Source organism: Dipodomys ordii, unplaced genomic scaffold, assembly GCF_000151885.1.
Source record: "Dipodomys ordii isolate 6190 unplaced genomic scaffold, Dord_2.0 Scaffold28, whole genome shotgun sequence".
Taxonomy (NCBI): Eukaryota; Metazoa; Chordata; class Mammalia; order Rodentia; family Heteromyidae; genus Dipodomys; species Dipodomys ordii.
The window spans coordinates 10,908,524-10,934,828 of NW_012267244.1; the positions used below are offsets into that span (position 1 = coordinate 10,908,524).

The 26,305-nt window shown below is 44.3% G+C and overlaps 1 protein-coding gene across 1 annotated transcript in view; it reads left to right on the forward strand.

Annotated features, from left to right (window-relative positions):
* Lhfpl2 (lipoma HMGIC fusion partner-like 2) overlaps positions 1 to 26,305 on the forward strand; it is a 129,060-nt gene that overhangs the window by 84,362 nt on the left and 18,393 nt on the right. The window contains exon 3 of the mRNA XM_013015953.1: positions 25,262 to 25,908. Within this exon, the coding sequence (XP_012871407.1) occupies positions 25,485 to 25,908 (424 nt within the window). The 5' untranslated portion in view covers positions 25,262 to 25,484. The remainder of the gene's footprint in view (positions 1 to 25,261; positions 25,909 to 26,305) is intronic.

Genomic DNA, 26,305 nt, shown 5'->3' on the forward strand with positions numbered 1-26,305 from the left:
AAACTGCTCAGAAGAACCATTGACTCAGAACATCTTATCAGTTGCTACAGACTTCAGGGCAAGTAACTAATGCATGATAGATCCTTGTTGGGAAGGGAGAAAAATAAGTGCGTCATGTCAGGGGAAGGGCTCTTTGAGCTCTGGTTACATAGACAAACTTCTTGTAATTAATGTTGATGGGTAACTTTGATTTTTTGCTGACATTTTTGGTAGTTATAATGGACAACAAGAAACATGAGTATAGGTGAAAGTGAAAGAAGTTAATAATATAATGATATAATTTTATTACCAGAGACATGATACAGAACTTTTTCATAATTTTTAACAATGACTTGGGATTTCTGAGAAGCTTGTGTCTTAAATGTCAGTTTTTTTAATAATTTTGTAAAAAATAGTCAAAATTTTGGCAAAGTTCTGCTGATGCTACTTGCTTGTAATGGAAGTATTCTTGAGTAATTATATTAAAAACAACATGCCTAATGACCCTTACAATTTAACCAAGTATGGACAAAGTTCATCTACATAATCCTCAGAGCTGGGAGCTAGTTTACTTTCTCTTCTTCTTCTTATAGCTTCCCAAAATTTAATTTTCAAGAAGAATATATATTATATATAATCTACAAATTTAATATAAATTTAATCTTTAAGAGGAATATATATATGACATATATTTTACAAATTAAGGAGATAATACCCATAATAAAAAGACCAGAGCTTTTTGAAGATTTGCTAAATTCATAAAATCTTATTTTTGCAAATATGTTAAACATTTTTTATGGCTATGATTCATACTCTGGTGCTTTTATAAATTCTTGCATTGCACAAATGCATGATTCAATGTCAGATGACTTCCCTTCTTGAGTCTCTATAGTGTTGAAAAAATTAGTGATCTGTTTCACAAATCCTTTTATCTGTCTCCTCATATAATGCTTTCTGTTTTGAAAGCTGTGAGCATTTTCTCATCTAGCTACATGCTAGTCTGTCATGGCTGGCTTTATCCCTACCTCAACCCCTATTGCCTGCAAGACTGCAAAAACACTTCCAGGAAGCCATCTGTGGCTTCATGCTTCAGGGAGAAGTACTGTGCTTCTTTTCAGGCTAAGGGAATGCTGTACCAATAAGATGAGGTTATCATCTAAAGCCCAGTGATGATAAAGACATCTGCCATAGAATTCCAGTGTTGGTATGGGTAAACTTTTTAATTTTAAAGAATGGAAATGCTGGAGTCATGGCTCAGTGGGGAAAGTACCTGCCTAGCAAGCATGAGATCCTGAGTTCAAACTGCAGTACCAACACAATTAAAAGAAAAAAAAGAATGAGGTGCTTGCCTTTGCTAAGCCTGCACAATCTACATTTGGTTTGGTCGATGGCTTCCAATTGGAGATTGTTTTTAAAAGGAAGTCATTCTTAGCATCTAACTGGGTAAAACAGAAACATCTTGGTGGTTAGTATTTGTCAGCATATTTTTTTTCCTTTTAAGATACTGGGGTTTGAACTCAGGGTCTTGCATTCTTGCTTTGCTTATTGCTCAAGGCTGGTGAGCTACCACTTGTGCCATTCCTCCAGCCTTTTTTTTGGGGGGGGGTCCGGTTGTGGAGCCTGAACTCTGGGCCTAGGCACTGTCCCTCAGCTCTTCAGCTCAAGGCTAGCAATCTACCACTTGAGCCACAGCGCCACTTCTGGCTTTTTTCTTTATGCTTATGTGGTGCTGAGGAATCGAACCCAGGCCCTCATGCCCTGAGCCACCTTCCCAGCCCTCCAGCCTTTTATCAGCATCTTTTGAATGTGATGTTGTGAGTATCTTGGGTGCTGGAGGGAATGCTTTGTACTTACTTATGCACTTAGTTGATCAGTGCCTCAGTCTTCCCATTTGTGAACCATGATAATAGTGACTACTTGGAAGCTATGCGAGTTGAATGGCAGTGCATTTAGCAGATAGTCCTGCTGTTTTGGTAGGCTGTTTTTAGTGTCATCATTGGATTAGAATGTGTAAACATTCTGCAGCCAATATTGGAGCTTTGCAGGGAGTTACACGAAAACCATACAGGACAATGTGGGAGGGTAAAACTGGAAGTCTTAAACAGGATTGAGTTAGGCCAATGGTTCCATCTTCAAGGGCACTTTAACAGGAATTCCATGGCACATTGCAATGACTTAACACCTACATGAAGTGCATTGATTTGAACATTTCAGTCTTGATTTCTGTTGTGGAAAATACAGTTACTGTCAGGAGAGGCCATTTTTTAGACAGGTAGTTTGGTTCATAGTTTGAGACTTCCTAGCAGCTATCAGGCTCCGGAAATGAAGAAAGGGGACTGCTGGACCTGAGAAGCAAAAGAAATGAAAAGCAGAAATGGATGACTTAGACAGTACTCTCCATCAACCAGCACCCTCCCCTGCTGACTGCTTGGATTCACAACCGGAAGCAGAGCTGACTTCACGCTCTCATCCAGGCAGTTTACTAAACATCATGCATCTGAATAAATAAAGTTTGAGATGGGGACCAGGAGGGATGATAAAATTTTTCATCTAAATGTTGTTCAATGTCTTTTTCAGTGAACCTAGACATTGTTGTGATATAAAAGCTTTTTTCCCCTTCTCTCTCTTCTATGAGAATGAAGTAAAATCTAAGACCAATCATTCCTTGGCTCTACCAGAGAAAACTGAATTGCAAGCCTCGTTTCCATGCAAATTATTTTCACTACAAAATGTTCCAACACAAATGGGTCAGTTCCATAACAGACAAGTTCATATTTCTGATCCTTTGAATTAAAAACTGTCCCTGGTGGCAGGTGTGGACTATGCCGCCTATGAGGCAGTCCCGAACCCCGCCACCATCATCCCCTTCTCATTTGAACTTTTTTACCATCAAAAGCTTCCCCAGGGGCTGGGAAGGTGGCTCAGTGGTAGAGTGCTTGCCTTGCATGCATGAGGCCCTGGGTTCGATTCCTTAGCACCACATAAATAGAAAAAGCTGGAAGTGGCGCAGTGGCTCAAGTGGTAGGGCGCTAGCCTTGAGCCGAATTGCTGAGGGACAGGGCCCAGGCCAAGCCCTACTGACCAAAAAGCTTCCCAAAGTTTGATCTTCAGTTTTGCTTCCTGATTTCCAGTCAGCATTGGGTTAAAAACAGAGCAACTGAGTGGGTTTGTTTTTATGTCTCCAAGGTATCTGGCCTCATGCTGATCCTCCCAGCCAAGTGTGTGTGTGGGGGGGAGAGCGGGAGAGGGGGGGGGAGAGAGAGAGAGAGAGAGAGAGAGAGAGAGACCTGTGCACTGACAGGAACACAGGATGGAAATGGTGACTTGACAAAATGCTGGCTAGGGAAATGGAGTTCCGCTGCAAATTGGGCCAAATGTTTCCCAAATTAATTCTAACAAAGTGAGCTTAACATTCAGCCTCCTGGAGTTTCTCAGATATTTAAATTCAACTATGTATTTGTTGTCTTGTTTTGCAAATTTCTAACTTCTAAATGTTGAATACTTCACTATTTCAAATGTTTTACTTTTTTTCAGCTTTGCTGTAAACATTTCTGTCTTGTAAAAAATTACTCTGAAAAGTAAATGCTATGGTGATGTCTTTGAATGGACGTTGGAGTCACATGGAGGTGTGGTTTTCCTTCAGGAAAGATGAAGGGCTGTCTTATTTTTCTCATTTGGGTCCTAGAGTGCAGTTACTGCTGGACAGCAGAATAATAGCCTATCAGGGCAAAGTATCACTTACCTCCTGTGGGTTTTTAGAGAGGCTCAGCATGGGCTCAGAAGATTATAGTTGAATGGATGCATCATTGAACCTTAATGTGTGCAGCCTTAAACACTAAGCCCAGCTTGCTGTCATTCTGGGTTATTTTGCTTTACTAAGGAGAGAAAAATGTGGTACATTTGCATGCCATAACAGACAACTACTTGTTAACTGAAATATAAGTATAACATGAATCCAAAACAAAAGATGATAGTAAAAAGTATCACTAAATGTTTCCAAGCTTTATCTCACAAAGATTTGTTTGCGTTTTTGAATGACTAATTGGGAAATGTATTTCCTTGTTTATTGTTTCATTCTGTGTGAGTCAGGTAGAAATTCAAGATGATTGTTTTTAATAGCTTATTTCAGACTTTGGCTACTGGGCAAGGTCCTATTTCCAAGCCCAAGAAGGGTTGGGTGCTGATGGGCATGGTGTTCTGATTTCATTTGATCCCAGTTTGGTAGAGTGTGGTTGAGGGAAGGTGTCTTGCTGGTGTCCTGTGGGTACAGAGGGCTGTCGTGGGCTGGGAATGGAGAATGCTGAGAGGGACATTTTCAGTTTCCAAGGATTGGGGGGAGGGGGGGGGACAAGTAGTGGCAAAGATCCAGATTTGAGGCTCTTAACCTCTCTTCTCATTGGCAATGGACTGGACAGGCCCTTGAGTGACTCACCACTTCTTCAGCAGGCTTAGCTGGATGTACAGGAAGAAACTACAGGCAGGTGTTGGCCAGAGACATTCTCTATGGGGCTCTTCTTCTTCTTCTTCTCCTTCTCCTTCTCCTCCTCCTCCTCCTCCTCCTCCTCCTCCCCTTCTTCCTTCTTTCCTCCTCCTCCTCTTCCTCCTCCTCCTCCTCTTCCTCCTCCTCCTCCTCTTCTTCCTCTCTCTCTCTCTCTCTCTCTCTCTCTGGTTATTTGGTAATATTTGCCCTCCTGTCTGCATCAGGACTGTCCTTTTTACTTTCTAGTGTCCATTTTGACTGCTAAAAATACTCACCAATTCTTAACTGTTTTTCTCCAGATCCAGCCTGGGTAGTTTTAACCTGTAGCTAGCATCAAGTACTTTTTACAAGGTGTGAGCTTTGACCTCTTCTTTGTGTCAGGATGTTTTTTTTTCACCCTATAGCTATTTTCCCTTTCTCTTGGATCCCCTTGTATCCTAGAAGGGATTCAAACTACTTGGCTTCCCTGAGGCTTAGTATAAATAAATGCTTGTTTTCAAATACACTAACCCCATGCAGATTGTCCTGTAGAGGTTGCATAGCAATGAGTTTGTGGGCTGTTTGCTCATTTGCTGACCACTGAATGACCTGCTCAATTCTGTCTTCCAAAGCCAGGCCTATGCCTCTCTCTCATTTACTAAGTGGTTATTGTGTACAAACTTTTACCTGTATCTTCTCTTAATTTTCATATTAGTCCCATGATGCTGGTAGTATTTTCCCCATTTAGAGCTAGGGAAATTGAAGCGTGGAGGATTAGTTACTTCCCCTATCTTATTCTGTTGGTGTTCAACATAGCCAAGTTTTGACCTTATCTCAACTGTTTTTTAACCACAATTGAGGTCATTGTAGAACAAACTCCTTCAGGCTTTGTATAATGTCTAAACTTTTTTCGTCATCCTAGGAGCATGCTAATGGCAGATAGTAGGGAGAAGTTAGGGCTGCTAAATATCCTGTAGTTTATAGGACAAGCTCCCCCCCCCCCCAACAAGAATTATCCAGTCTAAATGTTAAAAATGCCAAGGCTGAGAAATGCTGTTATACAGATGTGTATTAGAGCATGTACTTTTAATAGTTCAAGAGTACCAGCCAAACAATGTTCTACAATTTCATTAAGAAATCTGATAATAAAAATTACTCAGTTGGGAGAAAATATAGAGAAATGTGTAAAAGGACAAGACATTGTAGGAAATCTTTAACTTTTGAAATTCAAAGAAGCCCTTAACTGCTCTTCTATCTGCAGTATGATATGGTTATTGAAACAGAGCATGTCATTTGGGTAATTATGCAGGGCATTTTTTTTTTCTTGAGTTGCCATTGAGAGGCTGCATACGCATATATCGTTAGATGTCAGCAGGAAATTTTGGAATTGTGAAATTTGATGTCTTGGCTGTGTTTGGGTCCCATGAGTGGGAGTGGCTCCTATGGCCCCACAGACCATGTGCCCCAAGCTCCCAGGAACAGCCTGGAGTGGGGGTGGGGGTGAGGCCACAGACATAATGAGGAGCAGAAGCAAGGCAAAGGGGAGGGAGGCTGGTGCTTTTCTGTGAAGGAGGCTGGATGTTGGCTTTAGGGGAGGGGGGGAGGGGTTCTTGAAGTCTTAATCACAACCTTCTGTTTTTGTGTTCCAGTCATGCGCTGGGCTCCACTGCTCATCAGGCAAATCCAAGCATTCCCAGTTGGAGAAGTTTTAAGGTCTTCCTGTTTGTCTGAACTCCTGGCAGCAAAAATGTAGACATCTGTGCATTGTCCTGCTCATTTCCTTCCCCCCACCGCCCCCTGCACGGCCCTCCGCAGTATCCACACCATTGTGTTTTCCCTGTCTTCCTCATCTTGACCTTGTACTGCTTGCTTACTGTAATGCCTCCTCAGATCATGTACTCCTTGGGACTTTTTTTTTTAATTAAATACTTTAAGCTGGATTAAGCTTAAATGCAACACATAATATTTTGAAGTGTATTTCAGGTCACAGTGAGGCCTGGGCTTAGTTCCTACTTATCAATGTCATTACTGCCTTGTAAGGTAAAATGTTTATTTCATAGGATATGAATGTCAGAATGGCCACCAGTCTCCCATTAAACATCATCCTTATACCCTTTTCTTCCAGGACCCATTCTCTCCTTCTTTCCCCTTAATCTGTTCCTTGTTCTTTTTGGCAGGTTCCTCTCCATTACCTGTCCTGAGCAAATGAGCAGATGCTATCCCCTGGCTCTCTTCTTACCATATACCCTTACTTGGATTATCTCATCTTTCCCCCTGGCTTTCTTTACTCCAGTAGTTCCCAAGTCTCATGAAATCCTGACCTGTATTCCATGCACAGGTACTAGTTCTTCTTGATCTGGAATAGACTCTTGATTTTGCCCTTTTGCCAGCTTGACCCTTTTCCCTTAGTTTTGTTCTAGGGCTGGAAACACTCAAATAGTCACATACAATCTTAGCAGCAAGCTGGGCATCGGTGGCTCATGCCTGTAATCCTAACTGCTCAGGAGGCTGAGATCTGAGGATCCCGGTTCAAAGCTATCCCGGGCAGGAAAGTCCGTGAGACTCTTTATCTCCAATAAACCACCAGAAAACTGCAAGTGCTGCCATGGCTCAAGTGCTAGAGTGCTAGCCTTGAGCTGAAGAGCTGAGGGATAGCGCCCAGGCCCAGAGTTTAAGCCCCATGACCGACAAAAAAAAAAAAAAAAATCTTAGCATCAAACTTTACGTCTCTTTCCCCAACAACCTCTACAGGCAGTTTGTCTCCAGGTCTTACAAAACCTTTTGAATATTTCTTAAACCTTCCCCCTCCACTGCAGTACATCAGGTGCATGCTCACCTGGATGAGACTGCCCAGATGCTCCCTTCTTGCCATACTTCACAACTGGTGGTAAGGTCCTGCATAGCTTCTTGGCAGTCATTACTGGCTCTGTGGCTCAGCTGTCACTTGAATCAGACCTGGTGATCCCTAGAGCCTGTGTGAACCTGTGCATACACATGCATGCATGTATGCATGCATGCATACACACATTTGCAGCAGATTTTTTTCTTTCTACTACTTGACTAAGTCTCACAAACATCCTAGAAGTGACTTTCTAAACTGTAAATTTAATCTCACTTTCATGCTAAAAGTATTATAGCCTTCCCTTCATGATATATAAGACAGTACGCTCCAAACAGTTCCAACTCTTTACAATATGACTTCTCTTTCTTCTTTGCCTTGCTCACAGACTCTTCCCCTAGTAGAGTCACTAAGCCAAATACAGTGAATAAGTATTCTGTCAAGTGTAAACTACTTTGGTTGACTCTGAACCCCATGGGGATCAGCTTCCCAGGGCCAAGAGTGCTCCCCTATGCAGCAGCAGCAGACAGAGGCAAAGCAGACCTGCCATGCACCACCCTACCTTCCTAAACACCATTCATCTCTATTACAGTGGTGCACACTTGTCTCTTAAATCTGCCTAACCACAAGGTATTCGGGAGTTTCTTCATAAGAAAACCAGACTCATTTAAAGGCTACCTTGACTATTTGGAAATCACTGTAAAGGGTCTAAGATGATATGAAGTCGCTCAAGTGGGAGAGTGCCTGCCTGGCAAATGGAGAGACCTTAAGTTCAAATACCAGTACAACAAAAGAAAGAAAAGGGAGAGAGGGGAGGAAGGAGGAAAACATCATCACTTTAGGGAATTCACACAAGTCTATGAGTCAGAAAGTGAATTTGAATGGACAAGAGGGTCCAGAACACATATTTAATTTTAATTCTGTTTAAGATTTATCATGCCTGATGGTTAAATTGCTATCAAATGCCTAGATTCACCTTTCCAGCCTCCATTTGTACATACACACGCATGTGCATGCACACACATGCACATGCACCTCCCCTCCCCCACACGTACGATGGTTTCTTCTTCTTAGAATATAAACAATGCCAGCATGGCCCAGCCCTTCCAAAGAGTTTTATGAAGTGTTTATGCAACCTTCCTGAGTTACCTAACAGAAGCTGGAAAACTCCAACCTTTTCCCTAATGGTGACTATCCTATTTGAATTAACATCTGTTGCCTCAGTATCATTCACTCAGTAAAGCATTATCATGGTTTACCAGATCCCTGCCCTGCCTACTCCAGCACCCTGAGTTCTCTGTCACCTGGTTGGCTTCTCTAGGCCAACTGTACTTCCTCATGGCACTTCCTCAAAGGCAGTGGGAGGAGCTTTGTGTCTCCTCCCTCCATCCATTCACCTTTCATTCTGTGTACTTTAGATGTCTAGTGTGAACAGGTAGGTGTTAGGTTCTAGTGGTGCCTTCTTACTCTGCCCCCATGGGGTTGTTGAGAGTATTGCCCAATTAGAGTGGACTGTGGGTAATCGTAGTGACAACAAAGGTACAGAGAGTGATATAAATTCTGTTTGGGAAGCTGCACTGAGGAAGTCCTTTATGCATGATTTAGTTTTAGTTGATATTTAAAGAGCACGATTTTCAAGAGGGAATGGTTTAAAAAGAAAAAAACTAGATATTGGGGCTTGGAAGGTGGCTCAGTGGTAGAGCGCTTGCCTTGCATCCATGAGGCCCTGGGTTTGATTCCTCAGCACCACATAAGCAGAAAAAGCCAGAAGTGGTGCTATGGCTCAAGTGGAAGAGCGCTAGCCTTGAGCTGAAGAGCGGAGGGACAGCGCCCAGGCCCAGAGTTCAGGCCCCATGACTGAAAAAAAAAAAAAAAAAAAAAAAGCTAAATATTCTGAGAGAAATAGTGAGAGCTAGATATAATGCCATTTTATCTTGTGCCTCAGAAATCTCTCGCCCCCATCTTCTGTAGGAGTCAGAACCTTGGTTTCCTGAGATGGGAATTAACAGTCTGATGTGTGTGCACAATTCATTTATCAAGTTAGTGGTCCCGTGCTGAGCCAGCTTCAGGAGGTCTGCAATTTTATTTCTTATCACAAAAGCTTCACATAGCTTAGGCCAGGATTTTACAAGTATCCACCTCTGCTAAAGGGCAGATTGAAGCCAAGTTCAGGAAGTTAGGAAGAGTGAACCTGGAATTTGAGTTGTTGTTGACAAAGCTTTATTCTCCCAGCCCAAGCTCACAGCTGGCCAATGGGTGTGGAAGGTGAGAGTGGTCACAAGTAATTTGTTTTGCCAAAGCCTCTTGCTTGGCCTTTGCTATCTGTAACATTGTAATCAGAACAGTTTTTACTGAGCTTTGTATATGTAGCCTTTGACAGCATTGTGGTTACAAATTTTTAAACAGCCAGGAGCTGGTGGCTTATACTTGTAATCCTCAGGAGGCTAAAATCTGAGGATTGTAGTTTGAAGCCAGTCCATGAGGCTTTTATCTCCAATTAACCACCAGAAAGCCAGAAGTAGAGCTGTGGGCTTGAGTGGTAGAGCGCCAGCCTTGAGTGAAAAAGCTAAAGGACAGCACCTAGGCCCTGAGTTCAAGCCCCAATACTAGCCTAAATAAATGAAACAAATTAAAATTTGATCTCACTGATGATGTTAAATAAAATTTAAATTTAATTTGAAATGATATCAGCTCAACAGCTACTATATTGAAGTGTTGGATTTTTGAACAACATTGGGATCATTTGGTTGATTATAACAAAACAAGGCATTTTACTACATCATTCATAAAAAACCTTTTCAGAAATGCATGCCCCTAGATAGGTGTAAATCAGCCATTTATAACTGGCGAGAGGATTGCATTGCTAACGTAATAACTCACTAAAGAGCAGAGAATGCAGAGAACCAAATGTTAATTTTAAAGGATGTTTCATAGTTTGTTTTTGAATAAAAGAGATACGACTTTTGACTCTTGCCCGAAACTAAAGCACTTAAATAGGAAGATGCCATGTTGCTGGTACCTCAGCTGGAGGCTCATGTTTATATACATTTGCTAATCATTTGACATGTTTCTTGACAATATGAGAGAAAAATACAAATATTTTAAGAAGGGTTACACTTTTTTATTATACTATGCCCTGTGGCATATGGTTGTGAAATCCTTCATAACCCAAGCATTTCAATTGTCTAGTACAGGAAAGCAAAAGCATATGAGGAAGAAAGGGCCCTCTTAGGACAAGGGGTTTTCAGAACTGAGTTAAGATGCTTTAATACAAGGCCCATCTTTGATGCTAAAAGTAGAGGGAGCCTCATTTGTACTGCTACGCTAAATACCAAAGTGGATCTACTCTGCCATATTCCCAAGAAAAGGAGTTAGAATTGAATTACTTCACCCTCAAAGAATAAAATGCCAAAAGAGGGAGCCAGTTTTGCCAATGCCCTTTGGCCAAGGTCTTTGTACAACTTCTTAGGCATAGCACCAGTGTCCTGCCTCCTGTCTATACAGAACTGAGATTAGATGTGGCCTTTGTTTCTGACAGCCACTGTAGTTGGCATTCTTTATAACCCACAGGTTCCCCCTGCCCCCTCTCCCCATTTTCTCCAGAACAGTAGTTCTTGATAAACCCTGTGTTCTCAGAGAAGCTGTAAGCTAGGGAAAGAGCAGTTAGAGGTGGTTATAGTCTTGAATGTTTTCTGAGCTAAAAAATGATATCAGTAATCAGTAGATCATTACTTTTGCCTCAGACATTGAAGCCAGCATGACTAAGGGGAATCTTATGTGGTTACACATAATGTCCTGCAAGAGTGCAGGACAATACTCCTGATTTCCTGCTAGCAGAACCCCCCCCCCCCCCCTCTACACATATCTATTGCATTGCCATTAAACTTTAGTCTTTGGAGAGGTACTGATTATCAAATATTATTTTGTCTTGGTAAAAAGTAACAGAAAAATAAATATCGATCAGTATGATGATGATAATACTAGCTCTTACTGTATATTGGTACATATACGTATCCCTCCCTAGCCTTCTGAACTAGATACTTGCTTCATTCCTATTCCTTAGAGATGAGGAAATAATTCTCAGATAAAGTTCATTTCCTGGAACACAGAGCTAGTTAATGGTAGAGCCTGGTTTATAGCAGTCATATGACTCCTTTTATATGGGGGAGGGGATTTGTGTTTGAAGGTGAGTCTAATTACCTATAGGTCAGTGGGCCCTAGAGCAGGAAGAACTAAATGGCAGAAGGAATGCCCAAGATGTGACCTTAGAAGTAGTCACCTATATGTTAGGTGGAGAGAAGGGGGCTGGATCCTGTTCCAGAATGGGGAAGCCACATGTGAAGGGGACTTGTTCTGTGCTAGGCACTGTTCTAAGCATATTTATTTTCACATAGTTAATCCCCTAACATCCTTATTGCTAGCTTCTAGCATTTCTGTTTCATAGGCACAGGAACTGGACAATAAGAGTCCAGCCATGCCCAAGGTTACCACTTAGGCAGTGGTCGGACTTGGATTTGGGTCTAGACAATTTAATTTCTGGCTACAAGTCAGATAACAACCTTCTGGGTAGGATCTTTGCCCAGAAAGGATGGAGGGGAGGTGTTACCTGTGATCTTTCCGTAAATGTCTTTGGGGAAGAATCCCCCACCTACCCACCCCCAAAACATTTCCTCAGTCTAGTCAGGATCCCAGAATTATCAACTCCCCCTATTACATGGGAGAGCTTGGCCCTTGGGGTGGATAGAAAGGGAACTTTACTGCCACATGTGGAAGTCTTCTGTCAAGGGCACATTGGTCAGGGGTTTGGGGAAGATCTGCTACAATGAAGTCAGTTATTAGTTCTGCCCATCTTGGGGAAACGTGTCAGCAACAACGATTCATACTTTCCATCAACCAGCCCAAACAGTCTGGTTTTCCTCCACCGATTCCCAAGGCTCTTAGCCCACCATCTTCTCTCACAGAGGGCATTGTGGGTCCATGGGGAGTCATCTGTTCCAGCTGACTTGTGCTGGGAAGCATCGTGGGAAGAGCCCCCTGGAGCCCCTGGGTGTCTGTGGCACCAGACATGTGAGTAAATGGAGCCCACCTTCCTCTTTGCTTACCTTGTATCTTACAGGCTGCCTGTAGGGGACAGAACTAGCTAGCATTTTCCTTCAGAATTGAGCTGAAAGCCATTTTTGTTCAATCCTTTCCAGCATTTTTTACTTTCATATTTACATGGCCTGGTCTTTTCTGATACATATCCTCTTCAGAGACACAGTCCAACTTTTCTCTCTGTTTACCATGCCTCATGGTTAGTAGAGACCGTAATAAAAAGTCTGTATTCCCAGAAAGAAGATACTGGAACATATGAACAAGTACAGGGATTCAGAGTTTCCCCAAAAAAGATTTCTGTGAGGACCCCCCCACTTCCTTGAACTGTGGGCCTGAAGTGACTTCATCTTGGGTGCCATGGGGAAGGCTTGCTGGGTCTCCTCCCATTCATGCATTCCAAAGTTTGGGGGCCAGCTCAGTGCTTCAGGCCAAGAATGCCATGTGAGCTTCATGATTGCTTAGTGTCTGCAAGTACCTGAAGCTGCTGCAGCTGCATGCTGAATTTAGCATTTACTCGCCCTTGCTGTGAGCATCCTTTGGGAGCTGCACTTAAGCCCATCTGTTTTCAAAACGAACTAGGGAATTCTTACTGCTGACAAATGAAGAAAATTTACATTTGCCTATGGTTTTTAGATTTGGCATTCTCATTGAGATGTGCAGTATTTAATAAACTGCGGATGCAGCTTATAGATATTTTGTTTTTCAGATGTTTAAAATAATTAGCATTCTAAGTCTATATTGTGAATTACTAATCACAGAATATTTTATGGATCTTAAATCTCTCAGAAATGAGCCACTAGAGGAGAAGAATTTTCAATACATAAATAAAAGTATATAAAGCCTTACTTTCACTTCCTGGTACATTTTGTTCTTCATTGAATGCATGTGTGTTTGGCATATAGGCTTAAACTATTTTCTGATGCTCCTCAGCACTCTCTTGCTTTGGAGGATGAGGTTACATAAGACAGGACAGTGCAGATGTGGGGCTGCTACTTTTGTCCTTGGTTGTAAAAAACTAGTATTGATTGTGAATAAAGTAATAAGAAGTGGGGAACGTTTCAGCGATGCTCTTGGAAGTGGAAACATAGCCCTGCGTTTTTACATTCCACTATTGCTCTGGCATACCAGTGAGAATCAGAAGTGATACTATTAGTGTTTCAAAAGATAGAGTGAGTAACTAGTAGCAATCTTGGTCTCCAGTTCATCTCAAATTAGGTTCTGGGTATTTACATCATTAGGTCTAGTTCACTGATACTACCCTTGAGTGGGTAATTAGAAATGTGTCGCTCTGCTTATTGTTTTGAAAGTAAATCCTCTTAAGACTGGTGGCTCTGTGATGTGCTTGAAGAGTTTATTTTAATGGGATCCTGGATGGAGGTCCCTGCTATGTTGTGAACTGGTCTAGCCTCTGCCCTTCGGGAAGTTGATGGGTTTATGTTTCAGCTTGTAGCTGCAGATCCTCTCTTTGTATGTGGATCATACATCTAGACTCTACTTCCAGCTACTTTGGAAAGTTTCTGTTGCACTTCCATTTGCACCTGTCACCTCAGGGTGTCTCCCCAGGACTGGGGCACTAAGACATACTTGCATCTTAACCCCTCCTGTCAGAAAAGCACTGGTGTTGGGCCAGTGGAAAAGAAAAGAAAAGAAAAAAAAAGCTATTATTAAGGATCTGTGTACATCTAGATTAACATATTTTGTTTATGGACAATTTGGAACTTATAAAATTATACTTTATCACTATCTTTAAAAATAAAAAGATGAAGAAGTGGCGCTATGGCTCAAGTGATGGAGCTCTTACCTTGAGCTGAATTGCTCAGTGACAGCGGCCAGGCCTAGATTTCAAGCCCCACGACAAAAAAAAAAAAAAAGACAAGGTGGGGATATAGCTCAATTGGTAAAGCCCTAGGTTCTATCCTCAGTACTTCCCCTCAAAAAAAGAAAAAGGAAAATGTTTATAAAGAGACAAATACCTAAATTAAAGCATGTTTGCAGTGCTCAGGAGCCTCATGAGCTGGTGAAAGTGTCAGGGAAGTCAGTAGTCTACCCTTCACGCACATGCTTTTCCCTTATCTTTGAAATGACTATATTCCCAGAGGGAATAACATGACTTCATGGAAGGTGGCTTAGAAAAATCTGTAGTGCAGATGTGGCAGTTGCTCTTGCTATGACACATTAGTTTACCTGGTGTCCGCATGTAATTCAGCTTCTCTCTCTCTCTCTCTCACACACACACGCACTCTGTCTCTCTCTGTCTCTGTCTCTGTCTCTGTCTCTCTCTCTCTCTCTCTCTCTCTCTCTCACACACACACGCACTCTGTCTCTCTCTGTCTCTGTCTCTGTCTCTGTCTCTCTCTCTCTCTCTCTCTCTCTCTCTCTCACAGTCAACCCACTCTGAGGCTGCTGTGCTCCTTGCTTGGTAGCCAGAGGCCCATGGCCTCATTCATCTCCCCTCTGTTCATAATGGCTTCTTGGCTCCTCTGTTAGTTGATGCCCTCTCTTTGCCACTGCTCTCTCTTTCCTTGGAAAGACACATTTTGGAGACAGGCCTCCGGGATAGTACATTCTTGATTTTCTAACACCTGGAACCAACTGATGCTGGAGGTGCTGCTTAAGCTGCTCTTCCAGGTGAGTCTATCCTTTCAGACCGGGCTCAGAGCACTTATTCTTCCCATGGTTGCTAAAAGCAGATTTCTCAGTTGTGGCAGGAGGTGGCTCTCAGGTCTACAGGTAGAAGGAGAAAGAAGGCCAGCTGCAGCCACCCTAGTGAGTCAGGCCCTGATATGAGATGGGGTTCTTCAAGCTGGATTTGGGGAGACACTTCTGATGTTCTTATTTACTTAAAAGCTTTTCTTTCTTTCCTAGCACATTGATTCATTAACCTCAAAATGAACTCATCAAAATGTACATAGTAGCAGTTTTACCTAGTTGAATTGTGTGGCACATGCTTCCGAGATAGTTGTCCAAGCTTTAATGTGTCTCACTAGATGACCTTTATTATTGTTATGTGTATGGGACAGGATGGACACATGGAATGTCACCAGACACAAAGTCAGGCAGTTTGAGCAAGCTGTCTGGCTCAGCTGATCTCCAGTCCTCAGATAAGGTGGCTGTGCTGTGACCTGAGGATCTCAGCACTGACAACAGCAGAGGCTTGGGTTATGTCCACATAGCAGGCCCCTGGATGGTGACCATGCCCGCTTCATGTTGTCAGACGTAGCTGATGAACGAGCCTCCATCCATGTGGGATTTTTCACATATCATAGCAAGGGAAAGGACAGCTTGTGAACTGCTGGCGCTCAGAAGTGACACATGTCATTTCTGCTCACACCGAATGAGCTGAAGCAAGTTCCATGGCTAGGCTTGATGTCACTGGGGTGAGAAACATAACCTCCTCCAAGGATGATCTGGGAATTCTTGAAAGGAGACGTTTTCCATGAGAACTTTACCAGAAGCTTCCAGACAGGACAGGAGTTTTGTTCTGGTTGATCCTGGGGTTTTCTGGTATTTCACAGGGTTGTGTGAAAGATTTGGAAATCCCAGATGGCTAACCCTCTTCACTTATCATGTTTGAGGCTTGGTAAACCATTGGCAGGTGGCATTGTACGTTATAAACGAGCAGTGATTCTTTCTGTCTCTGCACAGAGTGGGCTATAAAGCCTGCAGTTGTGGTGAGATGAATGTCACTGTTCTTAGACAAGCCAGCAGCCCTCCTGTAGGAGTCATGCATCCTTGGACAGAGGGCCGGTGAGCTTCCCCTCTGCAATGCCAGCAGTTGAAGGAGGAGGAAGCCGTGTATCTTGATGTTTATTTTTAAATTCTTTGTTTTCCAGCTGTGTGACCTTTTGCCATGGAAGACTTTCTATGTTCTTACTGATCCTGGAAACATTCTCAAGCTAAATTTCTGGCTTAGATTTTGCTTTATATCACAAAAATCATTAAAATGGAAAATGTCTTTTGTTTAAAGTCATGTAAAGCAGTAAAGGAAAAAGTCAATTACTGGACTTCATGTTTTAATCTAATTTAAACATGTTGAAAAGGCTTGTGCTCATCAGCAGCACAGCAAAAGGCATTGTTCTCCAACCAGTTCAGACCTTAATGTCTGCTTGGTAAGCTGACTTGCTCAATCCGTTCATCTTCTTCAGGCCGAGGACAGACACATGACAAAGGACTTCCTTGTCAGGTGTTTTAGATGGGGACATATGCAAATGGGTCTCCGAAGTCTTAAAGAATGAGTTGTTTAGAAAATGGGAACGGTCTGGTAGACCTGCTGTTGTGGCAGCTGCCTGGGCTGCAGTAGGAAATGAGCCTTTAGAAACAGGGGTTCTGGAAGGAGCCTAGGCTTGGAGGAGCTGGAGTGATGGTGTCCAGAATGAAGTCTGTGGCTAGACAGCTGGCAAATTAAAGAACTGGACAGTGAACAGGAGGTCAAAGATGTTCCCAGGGTATTCCAAGATGAGGTAAAAGCTTTTGTTTTCAGGTGCTATTGGACCTTTCTTTCACCAGGCAACTGAAGTCACCAACAGGCTCGGCTAGAGTGAGAGAAAAGCATCTTGAAGAGGGAGTCCAGCTGGACTTAGGTGAAGGTCAGAATGCAGGAAAATCTAGTAGAGGTCAACTTTGTCCACCCTGACACTTGGAATGACTGAGACCTGTACAGAGGCCCCACCCTATGCTGGAAGCTATGTAGTCAAAATCTCAGTGCTCTGAGGCAAAGCTCTGGTAAAGAAAGTCAGCACACAGGAACTAAACTGGTTTAGATAAGGAAGAAGCTCCATTTTGTGTGTTCTGTTTTGTTTTTGTTTTCTTTTTTGCTATAGGATATTTCTGTGTAGCTTAAGTTAGCCTGATCTCATGATTCTCTTGGGTGCTGATTACAGATTACATCCAGTGTAGAAAGCTCCATTTTGTCATTTGCAGAATAGTGACTTGAGATCAAGAACTGTCTTTAGCATGTGACCCAGGAAATCACCCAGGACCATGGGAAAAGCATATCTTTGTTCTGAGGCATTCTGCTCCAGAAAGGTGGACTTGACAGCCCTGTCATCCTATCCTGTTTCTTGAACATGCAGACTAGTATGGTGGGCCTTACAAGATTCACAAGAGCGGTTAACCGTGTATTTATTGCAATGAATAATGAGATTGTCTCTGTAGATTACAGAACATATATACTCATTGGAAAAGAGCTTTTGAAAATGTAAAGATTTTAAAAACCTATTTTAAGCTGTTTCTATACATGTATCCTCCCTCCCTTTCTTCCTGTGCCAGTGCTGAGCTTGAACTCAGGGCCTCATGTTCTCACTTGCCTCCCCCTCCCCTTCCCCCTCCCCGCCTGCTCACAGCTGGTACTTTGTTACTTAAGCCATGCCTCCAGTCCAGCGTTTTTTGCTGGTTAATTGGAGATAAGAGTCTTGGGCTTCTTTGCCCAAGCTGGCTTTTAACTGCAATCCTCAGATCTTAACCTCCTGAGTGGCTAGGATTTCAGGTGTGATCCACCAGTATTCTGTTGATACACAACATGTTTCTTGACATTCACACTACTGACATTTGGGCCTGATAATGTTTTGTTGTGTTGTTGTTGTTCTCATATTATCAGCAGCATCCTTGGCCCATGAGATAGAAGTAACACACACCTGGACTTCCTTCCAAAATGGTGACAGTCAAATGCCTTAAGACAGTGGCATGTGTACTTGCAGGAGGCCTCATCTACCTAGTTGAAAACCTCAGCTTCAGTGTCTTCCCGCAGTGAGCGTAGGAGGAGGAGGAGTCTGTCAGGGAGGTAAGGGAAGGTATTGAGCATACTTGATGATAACTAAAAGAATAATACACTTGTCAGTGCATCTGGACCCCTCTCTTTTCTCTTTAACAGAGTTAAGATATCTGTACTTTTGTGTTTACTGTGTTTTATAAGGTAGCCAGAGTGAAATTACACAACCTCTTTAGGTAGGTGGTTTTAGACCAAAACCAAAAACAACTCAGGCAAGGTGCTTTGTATTTTGTACCAGCAGCATCCTCTTACTTGTGAAGGTTTCAATTGTGGTTGGAAGAGAAGGTCCTGAATTTTTTGGAGCTCATTCACGCAATCCACAAATGAGCTGGAAAACATCTGCTAACCTGACTGAATCCTTTGTTCTTCTCACTTGTGAGGCTTCTTGGGCAGAGAGTGGGCAGTTAGTCTCTGGCTCTGTCCCGATCACATGGAGATGCTTCTTATCTGCCTCCCTGGGCCTCCTCTTCCTGACACCATGGAGTTCCTTGTGTCTTCCCTCCACTGTGAAAGAATCTGCCAGGAGAATGGGAGACATGAGGGTCTGGCACCATCTCCCCCAAAGTTTGCCTTCCTGAGTGGTGGCCAGGAACTTAGGCCTTCTGTAATAGGTAAGAGATAGGCCAGAGACCACACTTCAGAAGCTCGTTCCCACTTTCAGAAGCTAAAGTATGTCGAGTCTACTTTCTCCAAGGTCTTGTGCTTGCAGAAGACCTGGGATGGAGACCATCTCAAACCCTTGTGGGAGGGAGATGGGAACAATGGGCCGAAAAACTTCCAGTAATATGTGAACATAATACAGTTTACTCGGAGGCAATGGATTATTTTTCTTTGGACATCATCATAGCAATTTATTTATACTTGCGCTAGTATATATTTTTTAATTTAAAGTTTTATTTTACAAACTTACAGTTGGTTAGTCCTGTTCATGAATTTTCCCCAGTAGCTGATGCAAAGCCTGCCTTGGTATTTCTGTTGTAACTGGCTTAAGCTCTATGTTCTCTTATATCCTTTACTGTGAAGTGCTAGAGGGCTGCCGTGGCCTGGGACGTGCCAGTCTGCAGTCTTTTGGAGATCACAGATGGAGTTAGGAGCACATACTTGGGAACTTTGTGGTTTGTTACAGAAACTTGTCAGGTAACATGCCGCCAGGTTTCTCCACTGGATCCTTATCTTTCTTGCTGGCTTTCCAGAATCTCTCTCTTTTCTTTTTTCTGTCTTTGGTGATATCGAAAAATTTGAAGAGCATCAGGGACACTACAGCTTCAGTAGGATGCTGGACAGAAAGGAATTCCACTCCAAATTAAGCCCAGAAATCTCATTCGTGGAGCTAGTACTGTTGAGTGCTTCCTGCACTGCAAACGCTGTGCTAAGTTAATCACACAATCACGATGAATAACAGCCACATGGCCGACCCCGTGACTCAGGTGAGCTCCTTACTACCCATCCTCTCACCGTACTCCATACTCCTCACAACAAGTCCAGGAGCAAATGGGGGTGGTATCCTTATTTTGAAGATGAGGAAACAGACTTGCAGAGATAAAACATCAACAACCTGTCCAAGGACACAGCTGCTTCTTGGTGGAGCTGAACTTTGATCTTGGGTCTGTTTACAAAGTTCTACAAGCCCTATGCCTCATCCTCACATGGCTGCTTGGCCTTTCCCAGCATGGTAGTTATTGCCTGGCACCTGCTGCTCCCTCAGACTAGCTGAGGGACAAGAGTGGCATAGAGCAGTGGCCGAGGAAGCCAGGTTTGTTGTTTTCAGAAAGAAGCAGTGGAGGTGGAGGAAGGGCTGTGATCTCCAGACATTGTGACCTTGTTGGTTTCACAACTTTTTCTCTCTATAGTCTGTGTTATCTTGATTCAAGTAAATTTGTTTAGGGAGGCTACATCTGTTTGAGATTGCATCTCCTTCCCTAGTTCGACAGATCTTTTTGTGTTTCCATGAGTGGCATGTAAAATATGGCTCCATTAGAAAGAAATACAACACAGGTTTCTGAGCAGCAAAACTCCTTGTTAGCTTCAGGATGCTTTGCAATCTCTCAAAACAGTTTCTCAACCCAGGCACTTGGCTGGTAGCTCACACTGGTAATCCTAGCTACTCAAGAGGCTGAGATCTACGCATCACAGTTTGAAGCTAGAAAGTGTGAGACTCTTTCTCTCCACTAAACTACCAAAAAAAACAGAAGTGGAATTGTGGCTCAAGTGATAAGAGTATTAGCCTGAGCAAAAGTAACTCAAGGAGAACACCCAGGACCTGAATTCAAGCCTCAGGACCAGCACCAAAATTCAAAACAAAACAACAGTTTCTCAACCATGATATCAGAGCTCACTATGGGATTCAAATCTGCAGAGGCTGCTCAGATCAGCCTCCCACTCACCCTCTACTCCCCATCCATTATGACTTTTTGGGCCAGGAGTTAACTGTAGCCATGGAGGAAGAAAAAAGAGGGAGGAAGAGTTGGGGGCGGGGAGAGGCATGTATAATGCATGAAGTTGTTCTCTTCCTGAGGTATAACAGCATTATCTACACAAGATTTTTACCAATAATGTTTTAACTGAATATTTTAACCAAATTCTCCTTTTGTGTAATTTCCCATTACTGTGAAGCACTTGATAGAGAGCAAGCTTAAATGACATCACAAGTAAATAGACAAATCCAGATTTTTGAATGTTCTATAAGAGAACAGACTTACTATCTTCTGAGAAGGTTGGGTTTGGTGGAGAAGCTAGTGAAGACAGACTAACCAAATATAATGCAAGAGCTTTAACTTAGTCACAGTTTTAAGAAAAGATGACTATAAAATGGGCAGAGCCAGTCACCAATGATTCATGCCTGTAATCCTAGTACTCGGGAGGCTCTGAGGATCAAAGTTTAAAGCCAGCCTGGGCAGGAAAGCCCTTGAGACTCCAGTTAACTAACAAAAAGCTGAAAGTGGTAGCCCACTAGGCTTAAGCCAAAAAAATAAAAAACAAAAACACAAACTTAAGGACAGTGCCCAGGCCCTGAGTTCAAACCCCAGGATACACACATGCACACACACACACACACACCTCCATAATGTTGGCTACTTGGGAGGTTTAGATTGAAAGGTTTGCAGTTTAAGGCCAGCTTGGGTAGAAAACTTCTCAACTGAAAGCTGAGCTCAGGGGCACACATCTGGCATCATGACTAATATAGAAGTCTAAATTAAGTAGATCCTGCACATGCCTGAGCAGAAAACAAGACCTTCTCAAAAATAACAAGCACAAAAAGGTGGGGGGGGGGCAGGCATGCCTTTGGTAGAGTGTCTACCTAGTTTGAATCTCTGATGCTCTGAGTTCAACCCCAGTGTTACCTCAAAAAAGAAAAAAAAGTGGAAATTGGGAAATTTGAGCCCAGCACTGGCTATAAGAAGATTGTTGTCACTTTTCTTGGGTTGTTCACTGTATTGTAGGAAAACAGCATTTTTAGGAGGTGTATGCTAAAACACTTAGGGACAAAGTATTAAGACATCTCATTTTCAAATGGCTCACCAAAAATTATGTGTAGGCTCTAGATCAGTAGAACGGGTCTCCTGACTGTGTTAACAACTGTGGTGTTGGATGTTATATATAGGTGCTCACTGTCAATTCATGGCAACTTATATCTGTTTGTAATTTTAATAGTAAGGGTGTAGAGCAGATCTAAAGTAAGTAAGCAAGGTAGCAAGGTGCATTCTTGTCCAGGTCTTCTCTGTGGTGCTGAGTGGGTGTACTATGTGATCCAGCATTAACTGCTGCCCTTCCTGTTTCCCTGTGCCTTCTAGGTAGAGATGAACTTTACTCCTGTGCCTGTTCCAATAATCTAGGAAAATCTGGTCAGTAGGCACAGGTTAGTTCTGGCTTCCCATACCCTTTTTCTCCTTAACTGACTGTTGGAAGATGTAAAAGATGGAGCCCTGTGACTTAGGGTGCAAACCAAGTCTCTGTGCTGCTCAGCTTTCCTATCCTTCTTGTATAATTAGAGGTTTATGAAGAACTATTCAGCATATGTGGCTTACAAATCCTCTGTGCTCTCTGGTCTCACATACTGTTCATGTGATTCTCTTTGTCTTTTTCTTTGGTAGATTATTTTCTTTACATTGTGTTTCGTCACATTTACAGTATTATTTTCTCAAAGTTGGAGACTGACCACATTACCCAAACTATCAGGGATGTGATAACAAAGTCAGATGTCCTCAGGGGAGTGTAGTGAGAAGGCTTGCACTGAAGTGGCAGTGGGGGTCTGGTTTCATGGGAGTTTTGTGGGACCTGGAATTACAGTGATGGCAGTAAGTGCCTTGTCTGAGGAGCCACTGTGTCCTGTGTCCCTGTGGTTAACAAGGATCTATAATGAAGATCTAGTTCTCCTTTGTAGGGTCATTGCCTCAAGAAGCACCTGCCTTTCCAGGGAGCACAGCCTGCTACCTTTCCAGATTTCCCCTTGTCCACCCTATGGTCTTTGCTTAGAGCCCTGGAAAGCTCCAGTTTCGCTTCTGTGGCTGTACATCGCATGCTGGTCCTCTGATAGCAACACTCAGCAAACTTGTCAGGGGAACCAAAGCTTCTTATCTCCTGGCTAGAATGGAGGCCTCATCCCAGCCCTGGTTGTGTTGACCTGGGAATTTGGATGGGAATTGTATGTGCACACAAACAAGAGAGAGAGCTATATTTTAAGTAATCCTGCCTTAAATTTGGCATGAACCATTTTGCTAAGCCCATAGGCCTCGTCTTCCCTGCTTTTGAAAGTGCATAACCTTTTCTTTGGAAATTGCACTCATACTCAGAATGGTGGCCAGTAAGACACAAGTGATCTAAGAGGTTGTAGCAGAACCTTGAAGTTCAGCAAGTGATCAAATGTGTATTGTATATTCCTTGAAAACCCACCTTCCGTTGAAGAGGGACAGAGGCTGGGTGGGTATAATAGCAAATTATTTTCATAACAACAGGGGGAGGCTTTGGGCTTCTTCTTGTTGTTAGTTCAAAAAGTCCCTGAGCCTCTCAATGCCTTCAGAAAGTCATCCTGGCTCATTTTCTTATTCTCTCCAAGAACAATCATTTTCAGTATTACCTAAGCTGGATCCCATGTAGTGATTTACTCAAAGTCTTTTCCATGTGGTAATGTTTGGGAGGTGGGTGAGAATGAAGGAGGACATGCATTCTAGCTTAATGCTAACAACCTATTAGGTGAGTCAGACACCACTACTGGTTTTGTTCTCATCTGGACAGAGACATTAATGTTAGGGGGAACTCATCAGAGTTGGAGCTGATGCTTATTGATGAGAACATGAGTGTTTTTAAGAGATCATCTCTGTTCCTCCAATCTTGGGGGGTGGAGTACACTTACTGACTGTACTGTAGGTGGTAGATGAGGTCATTTATGAGGCAGAAGTGGAGCTGGCTTTGGAACCCAGACTCTAAATCTTTCTCAGTAGAACATACCTCCTTTCCCTTACCCAGGGCTCAGCACAGCCCTGTTTCACACATACACACCCTGACAATTACGTGCATATGTCCCCAGTGTTACCCTGCCCTGTCCTCAAAATAGCATCTTGCATAAGAACAGTGATATAAGGAGTTTTAAGTGCATCATGTTGCACGAGTGATTCATCAGCATTCAGTAGAATGTCCCTCCGCAGGCAGCTGGTGGGTGGTATAGGAGTGGGGACCGCTTAAGTTTTGACACACGTTTCCTTATTTTTCTTCTTCTCTCTCTTCCCTAAGTCTTCACCCCACCTTAGCTCAGTGTGCCTAGTGGGCTCTTTGTGGCTCTCATGGAGTTGACATGACCTGGGTTAATGAGATGGAGTCATTCAGAACAGGGCCATATGCCCAGATGTCATATGTGAGCTGCTTGATCTTGCCTGACCTTAGAGAGGGAGTAGAAAATGAGACTGCACACCCGCACTGCTAGCCCTTGATTCAGGGTTCAGGCTCTGAAGGAGGGTTGAACCACTGGGGCAAAGTCCTCTGGTAATGAAGTCATTTGTCCTTGGGAACAGAATGAGTCCTCTGTGAAATCAGAAACAATGGGCATGTTGAGTTGCAGACCTGGGGTGAACTGACGCTCAGGCAGAGGCACATGTGATGAAGTGGGACCAATTTAAGAGATGCATTCTTCTGGAACAACTTTCTGTTGTCAACAAGGGGACTCAGTTGTAGTGACACTTGGTGGTTGTTAATGCCTCATTTTAAGTGATTTTTTCCCCCAAAAAGTCATGAACTCTTCTTTGAAAGTTTTCCTTTTTAATTAGTATAAATTATTATATAAATCATTGTGTCCCCCCAAAATGTGAGACATAAAGTTTGGGCAGTGGGGTTTTGTTTCTTTTTCATAGACTCTTTCCTTTCACCTAGAAAGCAAATACTCTCATGTCTCTGCCTAGTAATTTGATTTGCAGACAGGCGTCCGCCGTTGCCCTACTGTTGAGCAAAAGGTTTTGGTGAGAGGCTTAAAAAAAAAAAAATCTTCCTTGAAAAAATTATCTTCCGAGCAGTTGTCAGTTGGTGAACGTTTGTGAGAGCCGGTCTGATCCTGAGCAGTGGTTGCAGTCCTGCAAGCTGTAGAAAGGCAGCCAGCCGTTGGCTGTGGTCCCCTGCCAGTCATGCCCAGATCTACCTGGATCTCCCTGTGTTGTTTGCCTTTAATACGAGACGAGGGAGCAGGAGTTTCCCCGGCCCTGGCTGCCAGGGCAGTGTGCCCAGTAGCGGGTGACCCTGCGCTGCGTGCAGGCCCCGCCTTTCTCTTCCTGCCCTGCTGCCCCAGATAAAGTCACCCGCAGTTGTGAGCTTGTAGATGGGGAGACCTGGAAAGAAAGACACCCAGCACATGCCCGCAGACCGCCCCGCTTCCCCCCTGCAGGCTGGCTGAGACCTGGGTGTGTGCGTGCACCCTGCCCCCCCCCCCGACCCCTCACCCCTCCCTGCCAGACAGATCGGCGGTGCGGGCGGGGCCGGGCCGGGGAGGGTGAGAGCCGGGGGCGGGAAGGTGGCGGGGGCGGGCTTCCCCCCTTCCCCCTCCGGTCCCCGGGCCGGCCGGCGGGCGGGGAGCCCGGCTGGGGGGCGGGCCGGGAGGCGGGGCCTGGGAGCCGCTCACGCCCTGCTCTCTGCTCTGCCCTAGGTGAGGAGGCCGCGCGGGCCGGGGAGTTTCGGGAGGCGGTGTCGCTCAGCAGGAATGCCGCCGGTCCCCCGGGGTGAACGATCGAGGACCTCCGCTGCCTGCCGCCCCTTCCCGAGCCGCCTGGGCTGCCTCCCGCGCCCCCACCGGCTGGCTTAAAAAGAAAAAAAGCACACCAGACACTGACCCCTGGACCCCTGCCGCATCTCCCCTCGCGAGCACCAATATGTGTCATGTCATTGTCACCTGCCGCTCCATGCTCTGGACCCTCCTGAGTATCGTGGTGGCCTTTGCGGAGCTCATCGCCTTCATGAGCGCAGACTGGCTGATCGGGAGAGCCAAGAGCCGCAGCGGCGCGGAGCCCACGGGCGCCGGCCCCTCCGAGCCCTACCACCCGACCCTGGGCATCTACGCCCGCTGCATCCGCAACCCGGGCGTGCAGCACCTCCCGCGGGACACGCTGTGCGGGCCCTACGCCGAGAGCTTCGGCGAGATCGCCAGCGGCTTCTGGCAAGCCACCGCGATCTTCCTGGCCGTGGGGATCTCCATTCTCTGCGTGGTGGCCCTGGTGTCGGTCTTCACCATGTGTGTGCAGAGCATCATGAAGAAGAGTATCTTCAACGTCTGCGGGCTCCTGCAAGGAATCGCAGGTAAGCGCGGACCGGCGGGAAGGCGCGCGGAGCCCGGCCAGCGGCGGCAGCCTGCCACTTGTGGATTCCCACTCGCTGCCCGCGGCTCCCTGAGCGCTGGGATGAGGTTTCCCTGCTGATAGTCGGTTCCTGGCCTGTGTGGTGGGTGACACGGGTCCCTTTCCCTGTGTTTGTCACCTGTGCTAAGACCTGGTCCTCTCAGGCCTGCCAGTGGCGCTCCTCCTTACTTGTGTTTCCTGAGTGTCTGAGTTGTTCAGCGTTGTTGGAATCCTACGTTTGCTTTGCCGGTTCAATTCAAATTCTCCCAGGAGAATTTGGTGAGCGAGGTCTCACCTGCAGCAAGCGCCCCAAACTGTATAAGCACCTTGTTAGGGGGTGGGCAGTGAAGACCCTCTTC